At 47.9% G+C, this 24,957-nt stretch overlaps 1 protein-coding gene across 9 annotated transcripts in view; it reads right to left on the bottom strand.

Moving 5' to 3' along the window:
* MDM4 (MDM4 regulator of p53) overlaps window positions 1–24,957 on the bottom strand; it is a 78,627-nt gene that overhangs the window by 18,923 nt on the left and 34,747 nt on the right. For 6 of the 9 annotated variants that reach the window (XM_040985498.1, XM_040985500.1, XM_040985499.1 and 3 more), the window contains 2 exons: window positions 24,534–24,614; window positions 20,922–22,040 (listed from right to left, as the gene is read on the bottom strand). The exons of 1 other annotated variant lie outside the window; for it this stretch is intronic. In XM_040985498.1, the coding sequence (XP_040841432.1) occupies window positions 21,468–22,040; window positions 24,534–24,614 (654 nt within the window). In that variant the 3' untranslated portion in view covers window positions 20,922–21,467. Of the gene's footprint in view, window positions 1–20,921; window positions 22,041–23,738; window positions 23,955–24,533; window positions 24,615–24,957 lie in introns of those variants that run through there. 2 more of the 9 variants (XM_040985503.1, XM_040985506.1) reach the window with 2 other exon arrangements.

The raw sequence follows: 24,957 nt of genomic DNA, 5'->3' as shown, positions 1-24,957 counted from the left end.
TCCTGCTGGTGTACATGAAGGCCAAATGTGTAGTGGGCTGGGTTGGGCTAGGCCACAGCATCCATTGGTTTGCATGGGAGATGGAACTAGGGACAGAAATGACCCAGCAATTCCAACTACCAGTGTGTACATAGGCAGATGTGGGTGATGGTCTGAGCCAGACTCTGTACTGACAAGCACACACAAGAGTCAAGTCTGGGATCACCTCAGGTGAGGTCTCTTTTGGGGATTCCCTTCAACTGAACCATTGGACTCCGAACTCCAACCATGGGGAGAATGGCAGGATCAGTGGGCTGACCGTGGAGTGCATGAGTCAGAACCGGGCCTCCTCGGTGGCTAAGGTAGAGCAGTGGACAGCACACCCAGATACACGTGGAGGATATGGTAGTCCATTGGAGCCTGCAGAGGATGTCTTGTACTATAGCAGAGGAAGAAGGGCAGAACAAATTGATCAACTGCCACAGCCAAGCATTGGCAGCAAATTCTGGGCGAATGGAGACTCTAGGGTGGACTGTGTCAGCAGATGGACCTTAGAAGGATTTCCTCATCCTTGGATCAGCGAGATCAACAGCATTTCAGAACTATCAAAGCCACTTAAGCAGAACCCTCGGGGCATACTCCACATCGGCAGCCTGGGATGCCAGCGGGTAGCTGTTGTCCATCCCCAGGTACTAAGGCAGTTAGGATGCTGGGTGTGGCTTCTCCCTTTATCTCCCTGCTTCCCCTAGATTCAGGAGGAAGAAAAAGAAAATTTGGAAACAACGATCTCACCCACTTTCCCCTAATCCTCCACCATTCCCATCCTGATCAGCTATGTAAACATCATCAAAAATTAAAATAAATAAGATGCTAGTTAAGAAAAAAAAAAAAAAAAACATAGCTGGCCTTGCAGCTTTTCTTCACCCATTAGATAGGCTGGCAACAAGGTCACACCTTACCACAACCCTGGCGGTAGCTGGCGGCTTTCCTGCTCACTCTACCCCCAAAGCTGTTCCCACCTGGCTGCTGCACTCCCACGGGTCCCCAGAGGCACAACAGCCAGACCCCTGGGGTCTCTAGGATCCTGCTTAGGCTGGTGTTGGTTCCCTACACAGCCAGGCCACATTTCCTGCCTCCTGTCCTGCTCCAAGGCTGCATCCTGTGACCGCCATTAACATGACAATCACCAAGAACCCAGCAGCTTCTTCTGGACTTCCCTAGTGCCTCCTGTTTGAAATCAGCAGCTCTTACCCAAGGGCAGACCCACGTCCCTCTTCCCCACAGGGGCTTTCAAGCCAGGGACCTGGAGTGACTGAGCAGGTGGCTATGCAAGGCATCTTCTCACACAACACATAAACGGGGTCCACTGCACATACCAGCAACCTGCATCCCCTGCCCCTGGGAGACGAATACTGGCCAGCCTCATTTCACATCCTTTACGCATCTTCTCTATGCCTGTGAAAAACCGGGACAGCTCACTGTAGTCAACACTGCATTTCCTTCACAAGAGCCGCTGGAAGCATTATTCAACAAGCAGCAGCTACATGACACACACCAGCCACTCAGCAAGTGTTTGAGGGGCGGCTGACTTTGGAGATGGGGGTGAGGGTGCCCACCCCTGACAGAAGTGCCAGTGTGCTTGGTTCACAGGACCCTCTTGTCCTAACAATCAGGGGCAGTTTGGGATCTGTAGGGCCTGCCCAGCCCCAGCCTCCCATAGGTCTGTGAAGCTAGCAGGGCGCGTACAAGCCCTTTTGATTTTCTTCCAAGCGTTTCTTGTCTGGGCCGGCACTGCCAGGTGCACTGTTGAAAGCTGACCTGGGGCTGGACTTCTTCCATCAGATGAAAGGATAGAGAAGGCAGAGAGCGCACAGGCTGAAAGGCCGAGACAAGTGCGCCCCACGTATCGCTGCTCCCCACAAGCGGCTAGGGTTTTATTTCTTAAGATCGATTTACTTGAAAGGCAGAGCAACAGAGAGATGTTTGCACCCACCAGTTCACTCCTCAAATGGTCACAATGGCGAGCGTTAGGCCAGCAGGAAGCCAGAACCAGAACTCCACCTGGGTCCCTCACATGGGTGTTGGGAACGCAAGTACTTGGACCATGATTGACTGCCTTCCCTGGTGCATCAGTGGGGAGCTGGACCGCAGGCATAACACCCGGGTTCTAGCAGCTGAAGTCCTCGCCTTGCACACACCGGGATCCCACACAGGCATAAGTTCTAATCCCAGCAGCCCCACTTCCCATCCAGCTCCCTGCTTGTGGCCTGGGAAAGCAGTCAAGCACAGCCCAAAGCCTTGGAACCCTCCACCCCCGTGGGAGACCAGGATGAAGCTCCAGGCTCCTGCTTCGGACTGGCTCAGCTCCAGCCGTTGTAGCCACTTGGGGAGTGAATCAACGGACAGATCTTCCTCTTTGTATATCTGACTTCGCAATAAAAATAAACAAATCTTTTTTTTTTTTTGTGCAAACCAAATTTTATTTTACTTTACTTTTAAAGATTTGTTTTTATTGGAAAGCAGATTTACAGAGAGAAGGAGAGACAGAAAGAGTTTCATTTCACTGGTTCACTCCCTAGGTGGACACAATCAACGGAGCGAGGCTGATACAAAGCCAGGAGCTTCTTCTAGGTCTCCAGCAAGGGTTTGGTGTCGCTGTCCTGCAGCGATGGACTTGGTGCACGGAGCCGACAATAACACGCGTGGACTCTGATGGTCAAAACCGAAGTTTTTAGGGGCATCAGACTTTATACACTGAACAGCCAGGACTGGAATGGACACTCCAATACAGGAGGTTAGCACTGTCATCAGCCGCTTAACCTGCTGCACAACCCCAGCCCCACAAGTTTGCAGCAGTTTGAGGAAGAATATGTTTGATGGTCCTGTTTCTCCAATTGTGTCCCCATCCTCAGAATTCCTACAAAGGTTAACTTACTTATTTCTCTTTTATTTGAGAGAGAAGAACACATCCTAACAGGACCCAAGCGCGTGGGCCCCTGCTCTCACAGGAGAGACCCAGATGGAGATCCTGGCTCCTGGCTTCAGCCTGGCACAGCCCTAGCTGTTGCAACTATTTGAGCAGTAAACCTGAGAATGGAAGATCTCTTTATGTCTTTCCCCAACACCAATTCTGCAGCTGTTTGAAATAAATAAATCTTTTTAAAAAGTAAGTAAAAGTGGAGGAAGAACTCAAACCCAGGCCCTCTGACACGGGATGAGGGCATCCTAAGTATGCCTCAATTACTGTACCAAACTCCAATCCACTATGAGTTTTCCCTCAGTATGTCTTCTTGTGCCAGGTGCCTGCTGATAGCCTCTGGCAGAGTCAACAAGGTGGTTTTAAGGGCACAGACCTGGTCCTTAGATTTCATAGGGTGCTAGTGCCCCCTGGTGGAAGATGAAAGCAACATCTGCTGGTTCCAGACAGATTTGGTTCCAGACCAGCTGGGGTAGCGACAGCAGGAGGACACGCCAGGCACTGGACTCCTCACAGGCAGTGACCCCATCTGACCTGCCTATTTCACAGACCAGAAAGCTGGGAGTTACAGATACCAAATGAAGAGTAGCTAACTGGCAAACCCTCTCTCTCTCTTTCTCACACACACATACACACACAAGAAAGAAAAAGGAAGAAGGGAAGAAGGGAAGATGGGAAGGGAAGGGAAAGGAAGGGAAGAAAGAAGAAGCAGGTGCAATTATTCCTGAAATGTGCCACCAGCCTCTTGGGAACTTGACAGAAGGCAGACCTACTTGACTGGAGCCTGTCACCCAGGTGGGGCCCAGCTGCTGACAGAATCCTGGAGTGAACTGCACACAGGCGATTCCAGTGTTTGCTCAGACTGCGGCCGCTCTGGTCAGAGCGGGGTCCCTAACCTAGGACACTCGGATTTGCATACACAATTCCACATGAGTACTTAACATTTTTCTGGAGCAATCACCCTTAACCTGGAGGCAATGGCGAATCCCCCCACATCTGGCTCCAGGCTGAACAGCGCCTGACCAAGTCCACGCGCTGACCTGCACCCCCCAACTTCTTTGCCTGGCTTTTCTCTAAAATTCTGTGCTCATTTTTCCACATCTCATGTGGCTTTAGCCTAAGATCCAGGGTATCCCCCATACTGCACCCCATCTTCTCCCACATCTACAAATCTATGCTTTGAGATTTGTCCTTCCCTTTAATTAATTGCTGCCACCTGCCAATCTTCCCTCATTCACCGCAGATTGGGTCCTCTCTCCCTCTATAACTCTGCCTTTCAAATAAATAAATCTTTTTAAATTATTATTATTGGAAAGTCAGATATATAGAGAGGAGGAGAGACAGAGAGGAGGATCTTCCATCCAATGACTCACTCCCCAAGTGGATGCAACGGCCAGAGCTGAGCCAATCTGAAGCCAGGAGCCTGGAGCCTCCTCTGGGTCTCCCATGCTGGTGCAGGGTCCCAAGGCTTTGGGCTGTCCTCGACTGCTTTTCCAGGACACAAGAAGGGAGCTGGATGGAAGCAGGGCTGCTGGGACACGAACTGGTATCCATATGGGATCCCGGCACAGGCAAGGTGAGGACTTTAGCCATTAGACTACTGCACTGGCTCCAAATAAATAAATCATAACGAAAACTTCTAAAAGCCACTAAGATAAAAGAGTTACAGTGATATACCTGGATAAAAGGCTGTGGATAGTTTTTATTTTTTACCTTTCTTTTTTTTATTATTTTTTAAACTTTTATTTTTCATGATATGGTTCCATAGGCTCAGGGGTTTTCCCTTCCACCCCCCCCCCACTTCCCCTCCTCCACCCTGTTTTTCCCCACATTATTACAACAGTACAGTCCTTCAGCAGCAGTCACAGTAATGGGCTGCTCCCAACCAGCACAGTTGGATAGTCACACTGCAAGCTGATTTAACCCAATACGCCACAACTCTAACCCCTCACTCTGCCTTTCAAATAAATGTTAAAAGCATTTTTTTTTTAATCAAAACTACAGCAAGTAAAAATATACTAAGGGCCTAGCACGATGGCTCACTTAGCCAATTCTTTGCCTCCAAGCACTGAGATCTCATATGGACACTGGTTCATGTCCTGGCTACTCCACTTCTCATTCAGCTCCCTGCTTGTGGCCAGGGAAAGCAAAGGCGATGGCCCAAAACCCTGGGACCCTGCACCCTCATGGGAGACCGGAAGAAACTCCTGGCTCCTGGTTTTGGATTGGCTCAGCTTCGGCCATTGCAGTCACTTAGGCAGTGGACCAACAAGTGGAAGATCTCCCTGTCTCTTCTCTATAAATTTGCCTTTCCAAGGGTCCAGCATGATAGCCTAGTGGCTAAACCTTCAGCTTGCATCAGCCAGGATCTCATATGCGTTCCAGTCTGTATTCTGGCTGCTCCACTTCCCACCCAGCTCCCTGCTTGTGGCCTGTGAAAGCAGTTGAGGATGGCCCAAAGCCTTGGGACCCTGAGCCTGCACAGGAGGCCTGGAGGAGGCTCCTGGTTCCTGCTTTTGGATCGCCTAGCTTGGCTAGTGCAGCTACTGGGGCAGTGAACCAGTGTACAGAAGTGACAGAAGATGTTTTGCTCTCTCCTTCTCTCTGTAAATCTGCCTTTCCAATAAAAATTATATAACTATATATATATAACTACACTATATTTCTAGTATATAGTATATTGCTAGTTTTATATATATAGCTATACTATATATATGTAACTATATATGTAGCTATATATAGTTTAGCCTAGTCTATCCTTCATAAACGCTCACAATTTATCACATTAGCTCTATTCTGTAATCAAGTGTTGAGGATCTCATGCAATTTATTGAATACAACACCAAAAGTGGCACACAGAATGGGTCTACTTTTGCATCACATCACTGAATATTTGAAAATACGCCAGAAAGCACGTGGGATGATGGCAAGCAACCTCACACTCAGCAGGTGCCAGCCTGGCATCTCTGACTGCAGGGGTTGCTGGGAGCTTCCACTGCCTCCTTTACTGCCCTCTGGGGGAGAGGCTTCATTTCAACAGTGAGGGCAAAGGAAAAACCAAGTAGAAGCAGGATGGATTGGAACCAGGACTGTGCAGCGACACTAGTCCCCAAGTTAAATGACTCCCCCAGTTCTCAGTGAGCGATGATCCTGTAAGTGATTTTTTAAAAAAATATTTTTGTTGGAAAAGCAGATTAGATTTATGGAGAGGAGCGACAGACAGAAAGATCCTCCTTCTACTGTTCACTCCGCAACTGGCCGCAATGGCCGAAGTTGAGCTGATCCAAAGCCAGAAGCCAGGGGCTCCTTCTGGGTCTCCCAAGGCTTCGGGCCATCCTCGACTGCTTTCCCAGGCCACAAGCAGGGAGCTGGATGGGAATTGGAGCAGCCAGCACGTGAACCAGCAGCCATATGGGATCCCGGCACATGCAAGGCACGGATTTTAGCCACTGATCCATCATGGCCGGGCGCCAAGTGATAGTTCCTGATCTCAGGGGACATTTCTGAGAGAGGAGCACTGCTGGTCGAGAGGAGGCTAAGGACCCTGCTAAACATCCTACTGCCTTACAATACACACCCCTACCAAGGCTGCCTGCTTTATCTCTTTATTTCCTTAAACCTACTGCGTTTGAAAGGTGACAGAGAGGGAGAGAGCTCTTACATCTGCTGATTCACTCCCCAGAGTGGAGTGAGGGCTGAAGCTGGGCCAGACCAAAGCCACGAGCCTGGAATCCATCCAGGTCCTCCTGTGGGTGGCAGGGTCATCATTCGCTCCCAGGAGCACTAGCAGGAAGCCGGGTCTTGAACTGGTGCTGTTACAGAGCATGCTAGGTGTCAGGCTGTGCCTTACCCTTGCAGATCATAAAACTATTTTTTTATAGTAGTATTCAGTCTCTTAATAAAACAGGCCCTCAGAAAGTTCGCATAAAGCAAAGCAAAAAAAAAATACTGTTTTTGTTTGTTTGTTTGGCTGTATCCCATGTGTTTTGATGTTTTTGTTTTGTTTATTCCAAATAATTTCTTTTCTCTTGTCAAATTCATCACTGGCTCGTGGATTGCACAGTGGCATCATTTTTCCCAAGAGACTTTTGTGTTTCCTTTTTGTTACTCATGTGTTGGTTACTCAGTGGTGCATTTTTTCATGGTGCTGTAATTGGTTGTTGTTGTTCTAACTCATACCAGTTGTTGACCTGGTTTCATAGCTTCTCAATTATGGAAATGTATAGTAATGGGGTACTGGGGTCTACATCAAAAAGAAGTGAGGGTACAATGGAACATGCATCCTTGCTTCCAGACGAAAGATGAACTCCCAAAGAAACTATTGGACATATGTAGACAATGGGATGCTGGACTGTCTGACATTGTCTGTACCAACAATGTCGGGGTACACTTAAGAGACTGATAGAATTATGCTTCCTTATGAAGGACTGACTACACCATTGTAGTAAAATGGGGAAAATACGTCGGGGGTGGGAGTTTGGGGGGAATCCCAGCCTATACAAAACTGCATCACATAATTCAAAGTTCAAAATAAAATTACATTTAAAAAAAACACAACCATGAAAAACTGCATGGATTTCAAAAGCTTTTAGCACCAAAATAAACTTACCTTTCCAAGCAGCCACAAGTAAGCTTCATTCCCTCTGATGATATTGCATGCTGACATGTTGGTGTCTCTAAGCCTGAGGGCAGGGGCACATCCAGGACCTGACACAGTTACAGCCCCAGTCTCAGCTAAGGGTCACTGCCATCAAGATCTACTCTCAAAGTGACATCTTATCATTTCTTCCTTTCACCATCACCACCAAAAGCCTATTCTTGTGCTCCTACTCTTTAGCCCAGCAAATGGCGCCCTCATCCACCACTCACCCAAGCCAATAGTGACTCCCCATGCCCTCCCCCCACATCAGTGCTGTCTATCATTTCGTCCACTCTGACTGCTCAGATCCTTTGGATTTACTTTACACAGGTTGCTTAGTGTCCCTAAGCCCTCGATACTTCCTGGGACAAAAGATACAACTTTGTCTTAGCCACTACTATCACCAAGGAGTTAACTCTACAGCCCAGCTTGCTGCCATAGCCCAGCGATTCTCCCACTTTGGTCCAGTAGCCTCCACAAGGCAACCACAACAACCATGCATAAATGCAAGGACGACATCCACTCTTTTATAATCTCTGACAAGACAGTCAGGCACCACTGCCTGCAGTTACCCCTTGTTGAAATTCTGGCTGCTCTGCTCTGCTTCTGATCCAGCTCACTGCTGATGCAACTGCTGATGCCCCAATGACTTGGCCCCCCTGTCACCCACATGGAGACTTGCAAGAAGCGTCTGGTTTCAGACTAGCCCAGCTTCTGCATTGTGGCCACTTGGGGAGTGAACCAGCGAATGAAGTGCACTTTCTCTGTAACTCTCTGCCTTTCAAGTAAATAGCTAAACAAAGACATAGTCAACATCCTACCTGTGGCCACTCAAGCCCCATCTCTCATCACTTCTCTAAGTCACATCATTTGCTAAAGTCACACAGAACAATTAATTTTTTATTAATTAATTTTATTTTTTATAATGATTACATGGTTGATCCGGATGAGAAGGATCAAAGTTAAGGGAAAACTGGGCGAACTCATTGTTTCCAATTTTACTATTTTTTCTTGTTGTTTCTGGAGGAAGGGGAGAGACAAAGGGGGAAGCCACACACGACTTTCCAAATGTCCCAGTACCCAGGGATGAGGAACCGCCACCTCATATTAACCCAGAGTCTCGATCTGTACATATTCTAAGGATTCTGCCTAAGTGATTTGGGTAGTTCTGGAATGCTGTTAAGTTTCACTGATCCAAGGATGATGTCACCCTCCCAATGCCAATTGGCTGATATAGTAAGCTTCAACTCTCCATTCACTGAGATTTTTTGCTGGCATCATTTGTTTGGGGTATTTCTCTAGTTTGTTCTGCTCTCCTTCTGCTACAGCACCAAATGAACTGCTATATTCTCATTTTACAACAGGGCCTGTGTCCACTGCTCCACCTTTTTCACTAAGTAGGACACGTTCTTGCAGGTGAGCCCAAGGACCCGGGCCAGGCGACCCAAGCCCCGCTGCATCCTCCATCCCTGGGGCTCACGCCCACCTAGTAGGTAGGCCCCACAACCTGGGTCAGGCAGCACAAGCCCCACCAGATCCCCCACCCCTGGGGCTCATAAACCTAGCACCCACCTTGCAGGCAGGCCCCAGGATCTGGGCCAGATGACCCAAGCTCCACTGGATCCCCAAGCCCCAGGGTTTACAAACACAGTGCCCACCACGCAGGTGGGCTTAGGACCTGAGCCAAACTACCTGAGCCCTGTCAGATCCTATTCCCCCCGGGCCCAGGCTGGCATGACTCGCCTCACCTCAGCATCCGTAGTCTTATTGCACAGCCAGGCCTGGTCTAGCCTGCGCCCTATTCCAGCTCCTGCTGGTGGGTGCTGTAGCCTATCTCAGTCCAGCCTGATTGCTGTCCCATCCCTAATGTGAACTGGCTAGTGTTGTGGCCTGATCTGGCTCCTCCTGCCTTGGTTCTCAGATATGCCAATCGGTGTTATAAACTGGCTCAGACTTGTCTTTCCCCAGACCTGACCCACATGTGTGCTGGCAGGTACTGTCACCTGGCACGGTCTGAACTGCTCCTTGCCTTGCTTCTTACATTCACCTGCAAGGACTGCATCCCAGTGAAGGAGTTTCCCAAGCTCCTCAATTGAGTCTCTTCCCAGTGACAGTTCTTTTGCACACCAGAGGGTCCTTGGCCCAGGCTGACTTTGCCTACCTCCTGTGCTGGCAAGAACAGTGGCCTTGCTCAACCAGCCTACACCCATTCTGGTTCTTGCTGTTAAGTGTTGCAGCCCAGCACTACCTGGTCCGCACCCAGACACAGCTTTCACGTAATTCAGTGGGAATTAAGAACTAGCCAAGCCTGTTCTACACCCAATCTGGCTTTCACAAGTACCAATGGGGACTGGAGTCTAGCCCAATCTGTCACTCCCAAGACTCAGGGCACTCCCATACCAGTGGAGACTGAAGCCATGTCCAGCCCAGCTTCCTGCCCCCAATCCTACTCTCATCTTCACCAGAGGGAACACCATCCCACCTTGGGGCATCCCTTTTTAGCTCCCCAGCCAGACCTGTTCCCATCCATAGTTCTTGGGCGAGCCAGCATAGACTAAAGTTCTAAAGAGGTGAGCCCACTTTTCCCCCACAGATTCTATTTTCAAACCCATTTCTCTCTCTCTTGTTCTCCCCTACAAACCAATTTGGTGTCAGCCCCCTACTTACATACACATGTCATGGACTTATCTGTGGAGGACATTAGCTTTAATTCCTAACCAGGGCATAAACCCATAGGTCATTGCTCACCGCCACCACCCAGGCCCTTCTGGGAGAGCCATGCAGCCTGACTACATGCACTCGTGCAGGTCAAAAACTTTCAGGATGGGGTGGTCCTAGAAGTCCACTGAGCATCCCTTCCCCCAGGGAGCCAGTGTGCTCAGCTGTGCATACTGTGCCAGTTAGAAAAGCCTCCACACTGGGGATCCTGAAGGCCTGCCGCGAATGCCCCTCCCATGCAGTCTTCAGTTCATTTACTGCTTCTGTAGCCTGCATGGAAGCTGTAGATCATAGGAAATTTGAGGAAGGCTATTTCACTGTTTTACTTCCAACACAAAGCGACCTCCAGCTCACACTAACGTTTACCATTTGTTTAATCAATTGAGTTCCCATCCTTCATTTAAAAAGGAATTAATCAACTGAGTTAAGGAGGGCTGGGGTTAGGTTGGAAGTGTATAAATATAGCAACAACATCCCAATGTACCCCAAACTTGTAAATATGTGAATATCTTCCAACAGCATGAACTCTGTAACTTCACAGATGAGATTACTGCAATTGTGGGGGTAGAAACACTGACTTGGAACTTCTCTACCAAAGAAGAGTTTGTGAACAAGGCTACACGTCTCAGGTTACCCCATCCACCTCTAGCATTAAGACTTGTTTCAAGCTGTATTTATTTGAACATTGGAGTTAGAGAAAGGCCAAGACACACAAAGATCTGCTAGCTCACTCCCCAGGAAGCAGAAATAACCAAGGCTAAGAGAATAAAGCCAGGAACTTCATCTGGGTCTGCCATGTGGGTGGCAGGGACTGAAGTACAGGCCCATCTTCTACTGCTTTTCCCAAATCATTAGCAGGGAGCTGGATTGGAAGTGGAGCAGCCAGGACTTAAAACCAGTGCCCATATGGGATATCGGGGGCATAGGAGCTAGCTTCATCTGCTATACAGTGCTGGCCACTCAAGACTATTTTCATCAAAGATGGTTAAGTCTGGGGCCACCACCATGGAGCAACAGGTTAAACTGTAGCTTGGAGGCAGGCCCCAGGCTGGCATGCTGGCAGATAAGGTCTGGTGATCTGCATGCACACTTGGCTCCTGGGCAGGCGGGCAGGGCCCTAGACCATCATGCTGCCCCATCAGAAGACTGCCCTCAGGAACATGCACTTGTGGGAGTGGGGACAGTGGATGGCTTAAGGAAAGGGGTACAGGGATATGTGGGAGGAGGAACTGCTGAGCAAGAATGTTACAGGCAAGAAATTACTTCTAGGGGACTTCCACTGACCAGTCCACTGCACTTATAGGTAAATGAGTGGGCTAATATTGGGAGGTTTGGAGGGAAACTGGAAGATCCTTCTGGTCAGACCAGTGCACCTGCCCAAGTGGGAGACCTGAGCTGAGCTAGTCAGCATCAATGACCACCCACTGGCACACAAAAAAACTAAGACTGGGAGGCCTGCTTGGCATGGCTAGGCCATAGTACCTGCCAGTGGATGCCAGGGGAACTAAGTGGCACGTGAGAGAACTGAGTCTGGGGGCAGATTCTGTGGGGAATTTTTGGGCTTACCCCTGTGGGACTACAATGTCTTTTGGTTTGTTAAAGAGCCGGGAGTGGTGACAGGCTGAAGTAAGAATGACCATGGAATTCACCAACACTTAATGGAAACTGGGATTGGGACCAGCTGGGCTGATCCAGGCAGCAGCACCCGTAGGCACACTCAAAAACTGGGTGTGAGGCAAACAGAGTGCAACATACATGAGCACAAATAGAGGCCAACTATGCCAGTTAGGAACCTAGCATCTGCTGACATGAATGAGATTGGGTCTGGGAGTGGGCCTGGTGGGGCAACTTGGGGAACTAGTGGGTTGTAGCTCCCACTGGTGAACAAGTGTCAGGGCTGGGTGTGGGTCAGGCGAAGCAAGCCTGCCTCACTTGTCAGCAGGTGTGCAGGCTGGCTCAAGGGAGGCAGAATGAACAGAGCTGAACTACACTGTAGCACACTGGCATGCACAGGAGTGAGGATGGGGTACAGGCCATGCTGGGCTAGGCTGTCACACCTAACAGTCTGCATGAAGACCAGGGATGTGGGCAGGATGGACAGACCTAGGCTACAGCATTCACCAGCAAGAGCTGGGACAGGGTGTGGGCTGGGCCAGGCCAGGCCAGGCCAGGCTGCAGCATCCAATGGCAAGGGTCAAGCTGAGGGGTAAGCTGTGCAAGGCTGGGTTGGATCACCTACTGCGGCACACACAAGATCTGTAGCTAGAAGCAGGCCTGGTAGGGGCCTAAGGGGACACCCTGCTGGGCTATGGTTCCCACTGGTGAGCATGAGAGCCAGAAATGGGATTGGACCTGGCTGAACGTGGTTACAACAACCCTCGGCCTGTGTGTGGGCTGGGTCCGGAGGTGTGCCAGACTGGGCTAGGCTCCAGCACCTGATGGTGTTCGCAAGAGCCAGAGCGGGTATAGGATAGGCTGGGTTATGTCACAAAACCTGCTGATCCACACAAGAGCCAGGCCTAGGGATGGGCTACAGTGTTAGGATACAACACCCACCAGGGAAAGCTGGAAAAGAGTATAGGCTGGACTGGCAATGGCAAGGCTGTAGTGCCTAGGGACTAGAGGTGGGCAAAGTCAGGCATAGCCAAATACCCACTAGTGTGCGCTAGATCCATGGCTGGGGACTGGTCTGGTTTGATACGGGAACTCCTCTGTTAAGACACAACCCTGGGGCCCGGCGGCATGGCCTAGTGGCTAAAGTCCAAGGCTGGGGACAGCCTGGGTCGGATCAGGCTACAGCACCCATCGTCACATGTGTGGGTCAGATCTGGGGGCATGTTGGGCTGGACCAGTCTGCAACATCCAGTGGGAGGAGTGGGACACAGGATGGGGTGTAGGACAGGTCAGACTGGAACACAACACCCACCAGTTATAAGAATGGGACTGAGGGCTGGCCAGGCTTGGATAGGCTGCAGCTCCTCCCAGCATAAGCTAGGACTGGAGGCAGGCCTGTTTGAGCCAGGATGCAGTACCCACTGGCGAATGCAAAGATAAGGCAGGCTAAGGCAGACTGGGTCACAGCACCCAACAATACAAAGACCCCAGGCCAGAAACAGGACTGGCGGAAGGACTACAGGGCCTTCTCAGCTGGACCACTGCTCCCATTGGTGAGCATAAGAGCTGGGACTGAGGGTAGATGAGGCTAAGCAGGACTGCAACAACCGCCTGCCTGCATGTGTGCTGGGTCTGGGGTAAGGCTGGGCTAGGCCAGTCCATGGCATCCACTGGTGCATGCAAGAGCCAGGTTAAGTGCCGAATGACCAAGCTTTGCCACAACATCCACTGCCAAGTGCCAGGACAGGGTGCAAGTCATGTCAGACTGCACTGCAGTACCCCATATAAAGTATAAGATCCCAACTGGGAATAGGCTTAATAGGGAAACTGTGGGCACTCCTCTACTGGACTGCAGCCCTACTGATATGCATGAAAGCCAGTGCTGGGAGGTAAATTACACTGGACAAGGCAACAGCACTCTTCAGCATACGTGTGGGCTATGGGGGTGGGGTGGGCTGAGCTAAGCTGCAACACCCACAAGTGTATATGAAAACCCAACTGGGATATGGCACGGACCAGACTTGTCTGATCTGCATACTGGCACAAGCAGGAACCATACCTGTGGGCAGCCCTGGTAGGCGTTATTAGGGGTCACAACTAGGCTGCAGCTTCCACTGGGATGCATAAGGAAGAGGTCTCTGGCACACTGGGTTGAGCTGGGCTGCAGCACCATTTACATAGGACATGGGGCTGAGGACATTAAGTGACAACTACAACCACCAGTGTATGCATAGGCTGATGCAGGTGATGGTCTGAACCAGACCCTGAACTAGCTCGCATATGCAAGAATTTAGGGTGGGGCCCAGCGGACTAGTGGCTTAAGTCCTCGCCTTGAATGCCCAGGAATCACATATGGGTGGCTCCACTTCCCATCCAGCTCCCTGCTTGTGGCCTGGGAAAGTAGTTGAGGATGGCCCAAAGCCTTGGGACCCTGCACCTGTATGGGAGACCCGGAAGAAGTTCCTGGATCCTGGTTTCAGATAGGCATAGCATCGGCCGTTGTGGTCACTTGGGGAGTGAATCGTGGGATGGAAGATCTTCCTCTCTGTATATCTGAATGAATAATGAATAAATAAAAATCTTTTAAAAAAAATTAGGGTCGGGGCCCGGAGCGGTGGCGCAAGTGGTTAAAGGTCCTCGCCTAGCACGCCCGGGATCCCATATGGGCGCCGGTTCTAATCCCGGCAGCCCCGCTTCCCTTCCAGCTCCCTGCCTGTGGCCTGGGAAAGCAGTCGAGGACGGCCCAAAAGCTTTGGGAACCTGCACCCGCGTGGGAGACCCAGAAGAGGCTCCTGGCTTCGGATCGGCATAGTATCGGCCCGTTGCGCTCACTTGGGGAGTGAATCATCGGACGGAAGATCTTTCTCTCTGTCTCTCCTCTCTCTGTATATCCGCCTTTCCAATGAAAAAATAATAAAAATAAATCTTTAAAAAAATAATAATAATAAAATAAAAAAAAAAAATTAGGGTCACCCCAGGGACTCCACAGCTGGACCACTGGACTCAAAACTGGGATCACAGAATTTGTGGTCTGACCTTAGAATGCATGTGTCAAATGCCTGTGGGTGGCATACCCAGGTACATATGGGAGATAAGATGGCCAGCTCACCTAGGCCTGCAGGAGCCAAATGCCATATCAGAAGATGAACAGAACAGGTTGGACAACTCTCCTGGCCGAGCTTTGACAGCAAGTGTCTGAGTGAGTTGGATGCACTGGGGTGGGCTGTCAGCCTAAGGGGTCTTGGAAGATTTTCTCAACCTTGGAGCAATGAAACAGCATTTCAGAACTATCGAAGCCACTCCAACAATACCCTTGGAGCATTCTTCTCCACATCAGTGGTTTCTAAAATGATGTCAAGTGGACGTCCCCCATCCTCGGGAACTGATGTAGTCAAGCAGCTGGGAGCAGTCCCCTTCCCCCACTGATACAGGGAAAAGGGAAGAAAATGAAAATTGGAAATATTTGTCCCACACAACTTTCCCATGCCTCGACCCTCCCCACCCTAATCAGTGGTCCTCATAGGTGTGCATTGCTATTAGTTATGTAAACATTTTTTTTTTTTTAAAGCTACAGGTTACAGCCTCTCATCCCAATGAGGAAAATCCTCTGTATAACTTGGGGGATCCTTTATGACTTGGACCCTAAGAATGATAGATAACAATGACTCTAAAAGGCAACTGGAGAAATACTCAAAATCGCTGCTGATGCAAAGTCCAATAACTTCCCCAAAACAGTAGACAGCACAGGGGCCCAGCACTATGCAGGGCGGACAAAGAACAAAATGCGATGCGTTTGCAAACAAAATTAAACTATTTCCTCAATAATGACAATACATGACAAAATGAAAAAAAATTTTTAATCAGCAAACAAAATGCAATTCAATCCAAAAGTATTGCAAGCCTGATATAGTGCAAACACCAGCGCCGTTAACTTAGTGGTGCTTATAACTACTCAAGAACGCACAAGTGTTTCCCAATGCCCCACTTAAGCTGGCCACATCCTGGTTGTTTTGTCGTCTCCTATCTATGAATCTACATTTGCTACTCCCTGCGAGACATGTTTGGGAAATTGCTTGTTTTCTATATTCCAGCAGTGCGTATGCCATCTCCTAAAGGGTATGTAGGATTTATGCACAAGGCTCAAGCAAAGCAGTCCTATCAGGAAAGAGCCTGCTCTTCAAATGTACATGCACTTCTTAGAAAGGCCAGAGACAAGGCTTTCCTTACCACGGACTGCGGCAAGGACGCACGCGTGAAGCATGGCTCCGCGGGCTCGGCTGAGCACACAGGAAGGAACCGCATGCTCACCTTGCAGGCCGGGAGGAACTGTGTAAACACACACACACTCTCTCTCTCCAACACAGAGTCTGAGCTACCATGAGCATGACATCTTCTGGCATCTCCAAGGCAATTGTATGTTTCAAAGTTGCTCTCCAAAGGTTAACCGCCACAACAATGAGGTAGAAAATGTAAGGGTTTGTGTGCTCATTTACAGATGAGAGAAACTGAGACTTAAAGACTCAAGCCAGTAGGACAGTCTTATTCTTACAGTATGCACTAAACAGTGCATAGCTACAGTCCATCTGGGTCTGCTCCTGACTTTTATGGTGCCAAGTGCAGAGGCGGCCAACAAAAATGTCATTCCCCTTGCACGACATTTTCTAAGAAAAAAAGAACACAAAGGGGGCAGACTATGGAGTTGGGGGTGGGGAATTCTCCCATCAGAGGACAGGCGGCTGGGCTGACTCAGGGCAGAGACCCAGAGGACGCGAGCGCCCCTACTGTCACTCCATCTCTGCCATGCCTTTGTTAGGAGTGGCCTTTTCTCGTTGTGAGAACTGACCATCTGATCCTACAGAGACACTCTCCTGACATCCACCCCAAGAGAGGAATCAGAAGATCCTGTTCTGAAAATGGTGCCAGGGGGTAACCCAGAGGCTTCTGGTACAGAAGCAACAGCCAGAGAGAACTTCAAACCCACAGGATATAAGAGTGATGGGAAGGGAAGGGAAGTGTCCATTGGTATTAAAGCACTTAATGCTGAGAAAACACATACCTTCAGCCAAGAAATTAGACACTTCAACAGATAACCCATTCAAGTGTTGTAACATCACTTCTCAGTGGAGCACCTGCCTGGCCCCTTTTCCATCTCTCCGTGGGGCCACCCCAGCCCCCGAGGCAGTAAGGGGGAACCTGCATGGGGAAAGCCCCCGCAGGTGAAGCAGGACCATGGACTTCAGGCGAGCCACGCGTGCTTCCTGTACATGTCTCCTTCCCCGGAATGTTCTCAAATACTACAGATGAAGGTGCAGTAAATCCACGAGTGGGCTTGACTGAAAAATACCACATCCCCCAAGAACAGCTTTGCTTGTACTGTACACCACTTAATCAGAAGAACTCAAAACGCTGACAGTGCTTTCTCCCACACAAGAAGAGATCCAGGGGCTCCCAGACTAAGTAATGGGAGACATAACAAAAGCTGTACAAACAAAGGGACGACTCAGAACTGTTCCCAAATGAGACCCAGGGAGCTACTTCAACCACTCAGGTGCTCATTTCTAGTTTAGCCTTGGAATCCTCAAAATGTCCCCTCCTGGGCTAAATTGTAACACACATCTGAGAGATCACAGCAGAGTAACTCAGCATTCCCGCCAGCAGTGCAAATCTCCATCAGTAAACGGGACAGCTTCACTTTGGCACAGGAAGAGCTTGCAGGCTCCTTGATCTTCCAAGTGCAGATTCTGAACGTGGCTAGTTTGTAACAAAGGGCCTTTTAGACAAGGCAGCATCAGTCTCAGTGTGCACACATGCACATATCATCAGGAGAACCCTCAGAAGTACTTCTGCTTCAGGATGTGGGTTTCAACAACGTGAGGAGGTCATCGGCTACACAGAAAACAAGATTCACAGTGTCCCTGGCCACGCCATTTCAGGTAAGCCTGGAAGGAAAACCCCACAGGCTGGCTAGTGAGTTCTGCTTTTCAAAGTGAATCAAGAGGTAACATTCAATATCCCCATAGATTACAAGAACATCCAAATTTCCCATTAATGACTTTTCAAAGGAGCCAACATTGCAGTAAACTGAACCCCCCCAATTATGTTTTAACCTCTAAAAATATTCGTACAACACAAATGTCCACAAAACATTGCATACATCAGCAATATAAATTATAATTCAAACACAACAGCACATTTCATATGCTTGGCAGTGACGCAGCGTTGCATTACACAGTCTGGCAGTGGGCAGCTGGCCTGGCTGGACTCCGATCCGCTGCTTGAGCCTAGGATTGGAAGTCCGTGGTCTCTTGAGGTCGATGAAGTAGAGACAGGAATACCAGTTTGAAGGCTTGGTCTCAACTTCTACAAAGTCTGAAGTAAGTATTAGACACAAATGTATACCATAACTGCTGTCTACAAGGAAAGCTGAGCGCACGGACATTAAGAAGCAGGAGGCCCAATTAGCTATTACCCAAAAAAGTGTTTTTTCTAATGATTTATCATCAATGTTCTGAACTTCCTGTGCAAGAGAATGACTACAAATGAGAATGTAAATAACAACTCAGATAAAGAAGCTGCTGCTAATGTGGTGATGCCACTACTCAGTCTGCACTGAGATGCATCAGAAACATGGAACCCCACAGCCACCCTCACTGAATATCCTTCCTCACAGTCCAACTACAAATCAAATGAAAAAATGGAGAGTAAAAATGGAAGGGATGGGGACCAGGTGGGTGTGATCCTGTGCCGACAGCTAGGGTGAACTGGCACTGTCCCCAGAACACCCAAGCACACAAGCGGTGCCATAGCACCGGAAGTCCAGCCGTCTCTTACTCAGATTTCACATCCAAACTAAAGATTTCACATCCAAACTCTTTCTTTTGCAGCATTAGAACAGTTTGTACCAGAGGAGCAATGAAAAACAAAACAAAGAACAGGAAGGCTTGCCGTTCCCTTCCCTTAACAGGAAGACAAGGTTAGACTCCAACAGCAAAGTACTTAGTATTGCTGGAGACAGAGGAAATTCAGGAAAGCAGACACGACACAAGGAATGCAGCCCAATGACAGATCCTGTGCCGGGCAGGGATGTACCAGAATTAGCTTCAAACATAAATGTTTGGGGATCACAGGATACAGCTGAACAGCACCCTGGCAAAACCTAAAGAGGGCTAGTGAACCATCAGACGAATATGGGGGTGAGGAATAGGAGCAAAGTTGGTCAAGTTTTGGAGCATTCACCTTGACCTAACAAAGGACTGGTTCTGCTCACGGGGTGAACAAATGGGTCCTCCTGGCGTGTGAAAGCAGCCAGACTCCAAGCTTCACGTGTAACAGAACAGCACTGGACAAGACTGGTCAGGCCCCCAGCCTGCTTCACCTGTCCTCATTGTAGCAGGATTGTCTGATTAGCTAAGAAAACATGGAACTGACTGGGCTGTGTTCAACCTCCTTCGAAAGCCTCATTCCAGCTACAGTATCACAATCTCTGAAGTCATTTATCAGAAGCCCTATATTTGAAACTCCCCTCCCTGCCCCCCACCAAGATGGCTCAGCTGAAGGATCTAGATTACAGTGAGAACTCTGAACTCTGGCTGTCACCAGCCTCAGCCAGTGCAAGTGCAGAGGTGTGAATGCTGTTACAGTTCCACACTTCAGTAACGTGAACAGTGCTGCCCTCTAGAAACTAAAGTACAGCAAGGGAAGCCTTCCGCTTTGTGCTCCAATCCAGCCCTTCCTCCGAAAGCAAGGCTTCCTTCCAACAGCACTCCAGAACCTGCAGCAGAGCTCGGGAGCGGTTCCTGGGGGCCATGTGCTGGTTACCAGCCCAGATGCTATTCCTCCAGCAGATAATTACCCTTGGGTAGCTTTAAAGAGATCAGTTCAGAGCTTTTTAATTTCCATCTCATTGTACGAAAACAGATGTGGCCTGATCAAGGCTTCTTCAATCTACCAAGTCTTCATTATTTCTTTTCACAACCACCTTACTTCCGAGGCTCAAAGCTTGCCTCTGCTCCATCTGGAATCTTCCAGCGGACCACTGCCTCAGGTTAGTAAACATCCCACAGGCACCAGAGCACCCTGCTGAGAGCTGAGAGCACCAACACTGAGAAAGAAAAGCAGGGACAGCTTTGGACCTGCAGAACCAGGAAGGCAGCTGGTCAAGAAACCTGCGTTTTGTGTACTCACTGGAATTAAAACTAATTTAGCTGATCCACTGGAAATGAGAGCAGGCTTTGCCAGTTTCTGAGCTAGGACATTTTTCTAGAACCCGCCAAGTCTATAGTTTTACAGCTTTAATATAAGTATCTTTAAAGCATGTGTATAATATACACTATATTGCATCCTTTCTAAGTACTTAAATTTTTAAGAGGATTTTATATATATATATATTTTTAAGATTTTATTTTCTTTTTTTATTGCTAGTCAGATATACAGAGAGAAGGAGAGACAGAGAGGAAGATCTACCATCCTTTGATTCACTCCCCAAGCAGCCACAACAGCTGGATCTGTGCCAATCCAAAGACAGGAGCAAAGAGCCTCCCCTGGGTCTCCCACATGGGGGTAGGATCCCAAGGCTTTGGCCCACCCTCAACTGCTTTCCCAGGACACAAGCAGGGCGCTGGATGATAAGCAGGGCTGCTGGGACACAAACCAGCGCCCATATGAGATACCCCAATGAGTGCAAGGCAAGGACTTGAGCCGCTAGGCTACTGCGTGGGCCCAGTACTCACATTTTTAATATCTGCATGCTTAAAGATGTGCAAAAACAGAATTGCCTAAAGTGAGAGCCATGAAATGGCTGAAGAACCACAGTGAGTGTTCGGGATGACAGAATATTCTGGCTTATTTTGGGCGAGTACTCAAGATATGCACAATTCAGCTGAAGGGAATACTTTCTTATCTATAATTATACTTCATTTTTCAAATGTGCAAAAGGTTATAAAATTTTAGGGATATGTTATCAAAAATTTTCATAACCATTGTATTAGGCATTCCTGGAAGAAGTCCCTTGCTTGTTAACACTGCCTCTTGTGGCTTCTGAGACATGTACTCCAACTATAACAAAGGGACACACAGTCCTTCCCAATTTGAACCAGCCAAGTCATGGATATTTCTCATCATTTGCTCCTCCAACCTTGAATTCTGACAACAAAAAAACATTCCCCAACAAAAGAGTAAGGATTAAATCAACTAAGGAAAGGATTAATTCTTAAATAATCTGGTAAGTGAATGAATGAATGATTTTTTTCTGTTTGAGCTGGTAGGTGGTTCCCTCCCAAACCCTAATCTTTGGAGGAAGAATGAAATGACTTACGTATCTTAAGTGGATCTTAGGTATCTGTTAGTGAGACCCCCAAAGTTGATTATCTAGTTCTAAAGAATTCTCAAGTCCCACACCAGTTTAGAAGAAAAACGTTCCGGAACACAGGTGTTGACATGAATCACTGCACAGATGCCAGGCGACTAGGAAGAGGTGCTCAACACGGGTGCTTTCAACATGACTTGGTTCTCTGGTTCTTTCTCTGCAACTCCCTGATTCAGCTATGCTATGAAAACTTTAATAACCAACTGAATTTCCTTCTTACAAGTAGGGCACAAAGCTCCGGCCTTCTTTAGTTTTCTAGCACAATGAAAACAAGTGGTAAGATGGCTCGTCCTCCCATGAATAATATTCCCATCTCGTGGTCTTTTCTCACATAAGCTACAGGGCTTCAAGATACTCTGACAATCCTCCATATTTTCTGTATCTGTCCTCTGTTCAAAGAGGTTATCTGCTTGCTCGCCCGTGCTTGAGACAGTCTCTTGGCTTTCAGAACTATGGGCCAAATCTAAGAATTCCACCGAGTTGCAGGGGCCAAACAGTTTGGATTTTTCTTCCTTTTTATATACATCTTTAGGTCTGACAACTGGAGCTGAAATGGTTCTTCGGCAGTCGGGAACATCAATTCCTTCATTTTCCTTCCTTTCAGGTATGGCAGTGATATCAGAGGTGGAAAAGGAATGGCTTAACTTGGAACAATCTGAATACCAGTCTTTCCTCAAGGCCCAGCAACGAAAACAGTACCTCTTGCTTGGAGAGTTAAATTTCTTGCACTCTGTACACTGCCACTCATCCTACAAAGACAAGTGCAGCCAGTTAGCATTCACTCTACTGTGAACCTGCTCTAAGAGGTGAGGGCGAGGTTGAATTCTCCTCCTCTCACAGTTCAGACATTCCTCGTATAAGTGGTCCAGCCCAGGACTGGGCAAGCCCGACAGCTAGGAGAAGAAATGTGCAAGTTTCACAACTAGAGTGCCGCAATCGCCACTTACAAGCCAACATCTGATACTGCGATCTCCAAAGAAAGTTACATGAACTATTCCAGCTTCCCATTCAGTCTGGTAAAATATACATTTCTTTTTTCCTTTTTCTTCACTGCCTTCTTTTTTAGGTCATTTTTCTATGACAATTGTTCCTTTATCAGAAGATTAAAAACTGATCAAGGTAATACAGTGTTATTCTTTCATATTAATTAACAAATGCCAAGAAATGTGACCCCAAAAGGGAATAAAATCGTAAAACAAGACCTGAACACGTGAGTTAATTCCTGCTCCTGTACGTCCCGGGATCACAGGGAGTCAACTACATGCCTAAATCACACTCTGAAAAGATTCTCGTGCCCCTGAATGCCAAGCAATTCTTCCCCCATTCCTCCATATTCAAATTAGGAGACACTAGAGCTCAATCAGCATTAAAGGTGGTGCTTAAGCCAAAGGAGGCAAGATCCTTTTACTGCAGGTAACTGTCTGGCTTCAACAGGATCTACTGTCTGACCAAGGCTGACTCAATTACTCACAGGACCAAGGCCACGTTTAGAAGCTCCAACTCCACTGAGACACAGCAGCATGACAGTATATTAAACCGGAACATCTTCCACGGAGCCTCAAAATTTGTATCAATTTTTAAGAAATATTTATTTTTACTGCAAATTCAGATATATAATGAGAGGAGGAGACAGAGAGATCTTCCATCTGATGATTCTACCTCAAGTGGCTGCAATAGCCAGTGCTGCACCGATCCGAAGCCAGGAGCCAGGAGTCTCCTCCAGGTCTCCCACGAGGGTGCAGAGTCTCAAGGCTTTGGACCATCCTCAATTGCTTTCCTAGGCCACAAGTAGGGAGCTGGATGGGAAGTGGAGCTGCTGGGATTAGAACTGGCTCCCAAATGGGATCTGGTGCATTCAATGCAAGGACTTTAGATGCTAGGCTACTGCATCAGGCCCAAATTTTATGTCAATTTAAGATCCTCCACTCTAAGGGGTCAACATTGTGATACAGCATGTGAAGCCAGCATCCCACAGATGTGCTGGTTCAAGTCCCGCTTGTTTCACCTCTGATTCATCTGTGAAGGCAGTGGAAGGCAACCAGGTGCTTGAGCCTATTCACCTATGTGCGAGGTCAGGAGGCAGCTCAGGCTTTGGACCTACCCAACTCTGGCTATTGGCATCCTTCGGGAAGTGAACCAGTCAATGAAGACCTGTCTCCCCCTCTTTCTCTGTGACTTTACTTTTCACATAAATAAACAAATCTAAAAATAGTAAGATCCTCCAATCTCACCTGAAATGCTATACAAATAAATACTTAAAGGAGTTTCATAGATTTGGAATTCATAACTGATGGTAAGCCACAATTGTACTGACACCACTTTTTTGTTGTTAATTCAGAAAATAATAGGGTTTATTAAAGTCTATGGCATTTTCAATTTGATGAAATACAGTTTACTTGTTTAAAGATCTTCTGGGCCCAAGTAGTCACAGAAGTCTTATTCAGATGAAAATATTTATCACTGTCATTTGCATAAATATCAAGAACAATAATGGACCAAGGTGTGCCATTTTCCTCCTGAACTATGCATAGGCAGATAATTTGCAATAAATCATCCTAATAGTCAACAGTAGTATGCAGAGGTAGTGGTGAGGACTCGCACAAGCAGCAAAGTCCTTTCTTCATCCTTCCCTCACCATACTTGCTCCCACAGTGTTGGAAATACTGTAAGGAAAATAGGGAAATAACATGAAAAGAGAAAAAGCAAGTTCACATACATTTGGGTCTAGATAGGAGCTATCACTTGGTGACAAATCCATATCTATTACCTAATGGCCTAACACCGCATCTTTATTAACAGCCCATACTAATATTTACTGGTATGGAAATTAGGGCATTTATTTATTTTTTGTTTATTTTTAAGAGAGTTGACATTGTCACTATTTCTATTCCACAGAGAAATCTGCTCACCTGACAAGGTGTCTGTATCTACAGCCTGGGAGTTGGTGGGGAAAGCAGTGCAGAATAACAGTATCTCCAGCAATCGAGCCCAGAGAGTTTGGGCGGCAGGGGGAGAGGTGCAGAGGCACTTAAGTCACCCCTTCATGACACAGGGAGAGATCAGATCAGGTTCTCTCCTCTCCTCGATTCCAACATGAACCTCTAACAAGAGAAGCCTCTGAGCAGTGAGGGAAGGCTGAAGCAGCAGGCCTTTAGAGAGGCAGCCTGCCACCAGGGCATGCTCCTGGGCCTCCTGCGTCTTAGGACTGGCCCCTGCACACGGCTCTCCCCAGCGAGTCATACCTCAGAGGTAACTTCCACATCATTGTCATCACTTAAGAATTTAGAGTCCTCAGGGTCGTCAGTTTTCCCCACTTCAATCATCTGTAAAGGTAAAGCCATCTCATTAGTAAGACTGACCTGAGACAAAGACTTCACCTGAAAGCCAAACACAACAGCTTCAATTACCGACTCACATTCTATTCTAGCTCCATCACTACAAGACCAAGTGAGATTCTGTACACACCTGAACAGGGACAGGAAAGCACCCACAAGTGTCACCAGCTATTTTCTTTAAACTTAGAACTTTGAAGAAAACAAATAATTTAAATAGTAAAGCTGCAAATGACTAAACATAAAAACATTTTTATATTGGGAATGTAGACAGATATGAAGGATAAAAGTGATGCATTATAAAAATTTTACTTTTCACATCCAAGAATAAAAA

Source organism: Ochotona curzoniae, unplaced genomic scaffold (assembly GCF_017591425.1).
Source record: "Ochotona curzoniae isolate NIBS_2020 unplaced genomic scaffold, NIBS_Ocur_1.0 contig_430, whole genome shotgun sequence".
NCBI classification, from domain to species: domain Eukaryota; kingdom Metazoa; phylum Chordata; class Mammalia; order Lagomorpha; family Ochotonidae; genus Ochotona; species Ochotona curzoniae.
The sequence above is the reverse complement of the archived record's forward strand: the minus strand, read 5'-3'. Positions and strand labels throughout refer to the sequence as shown.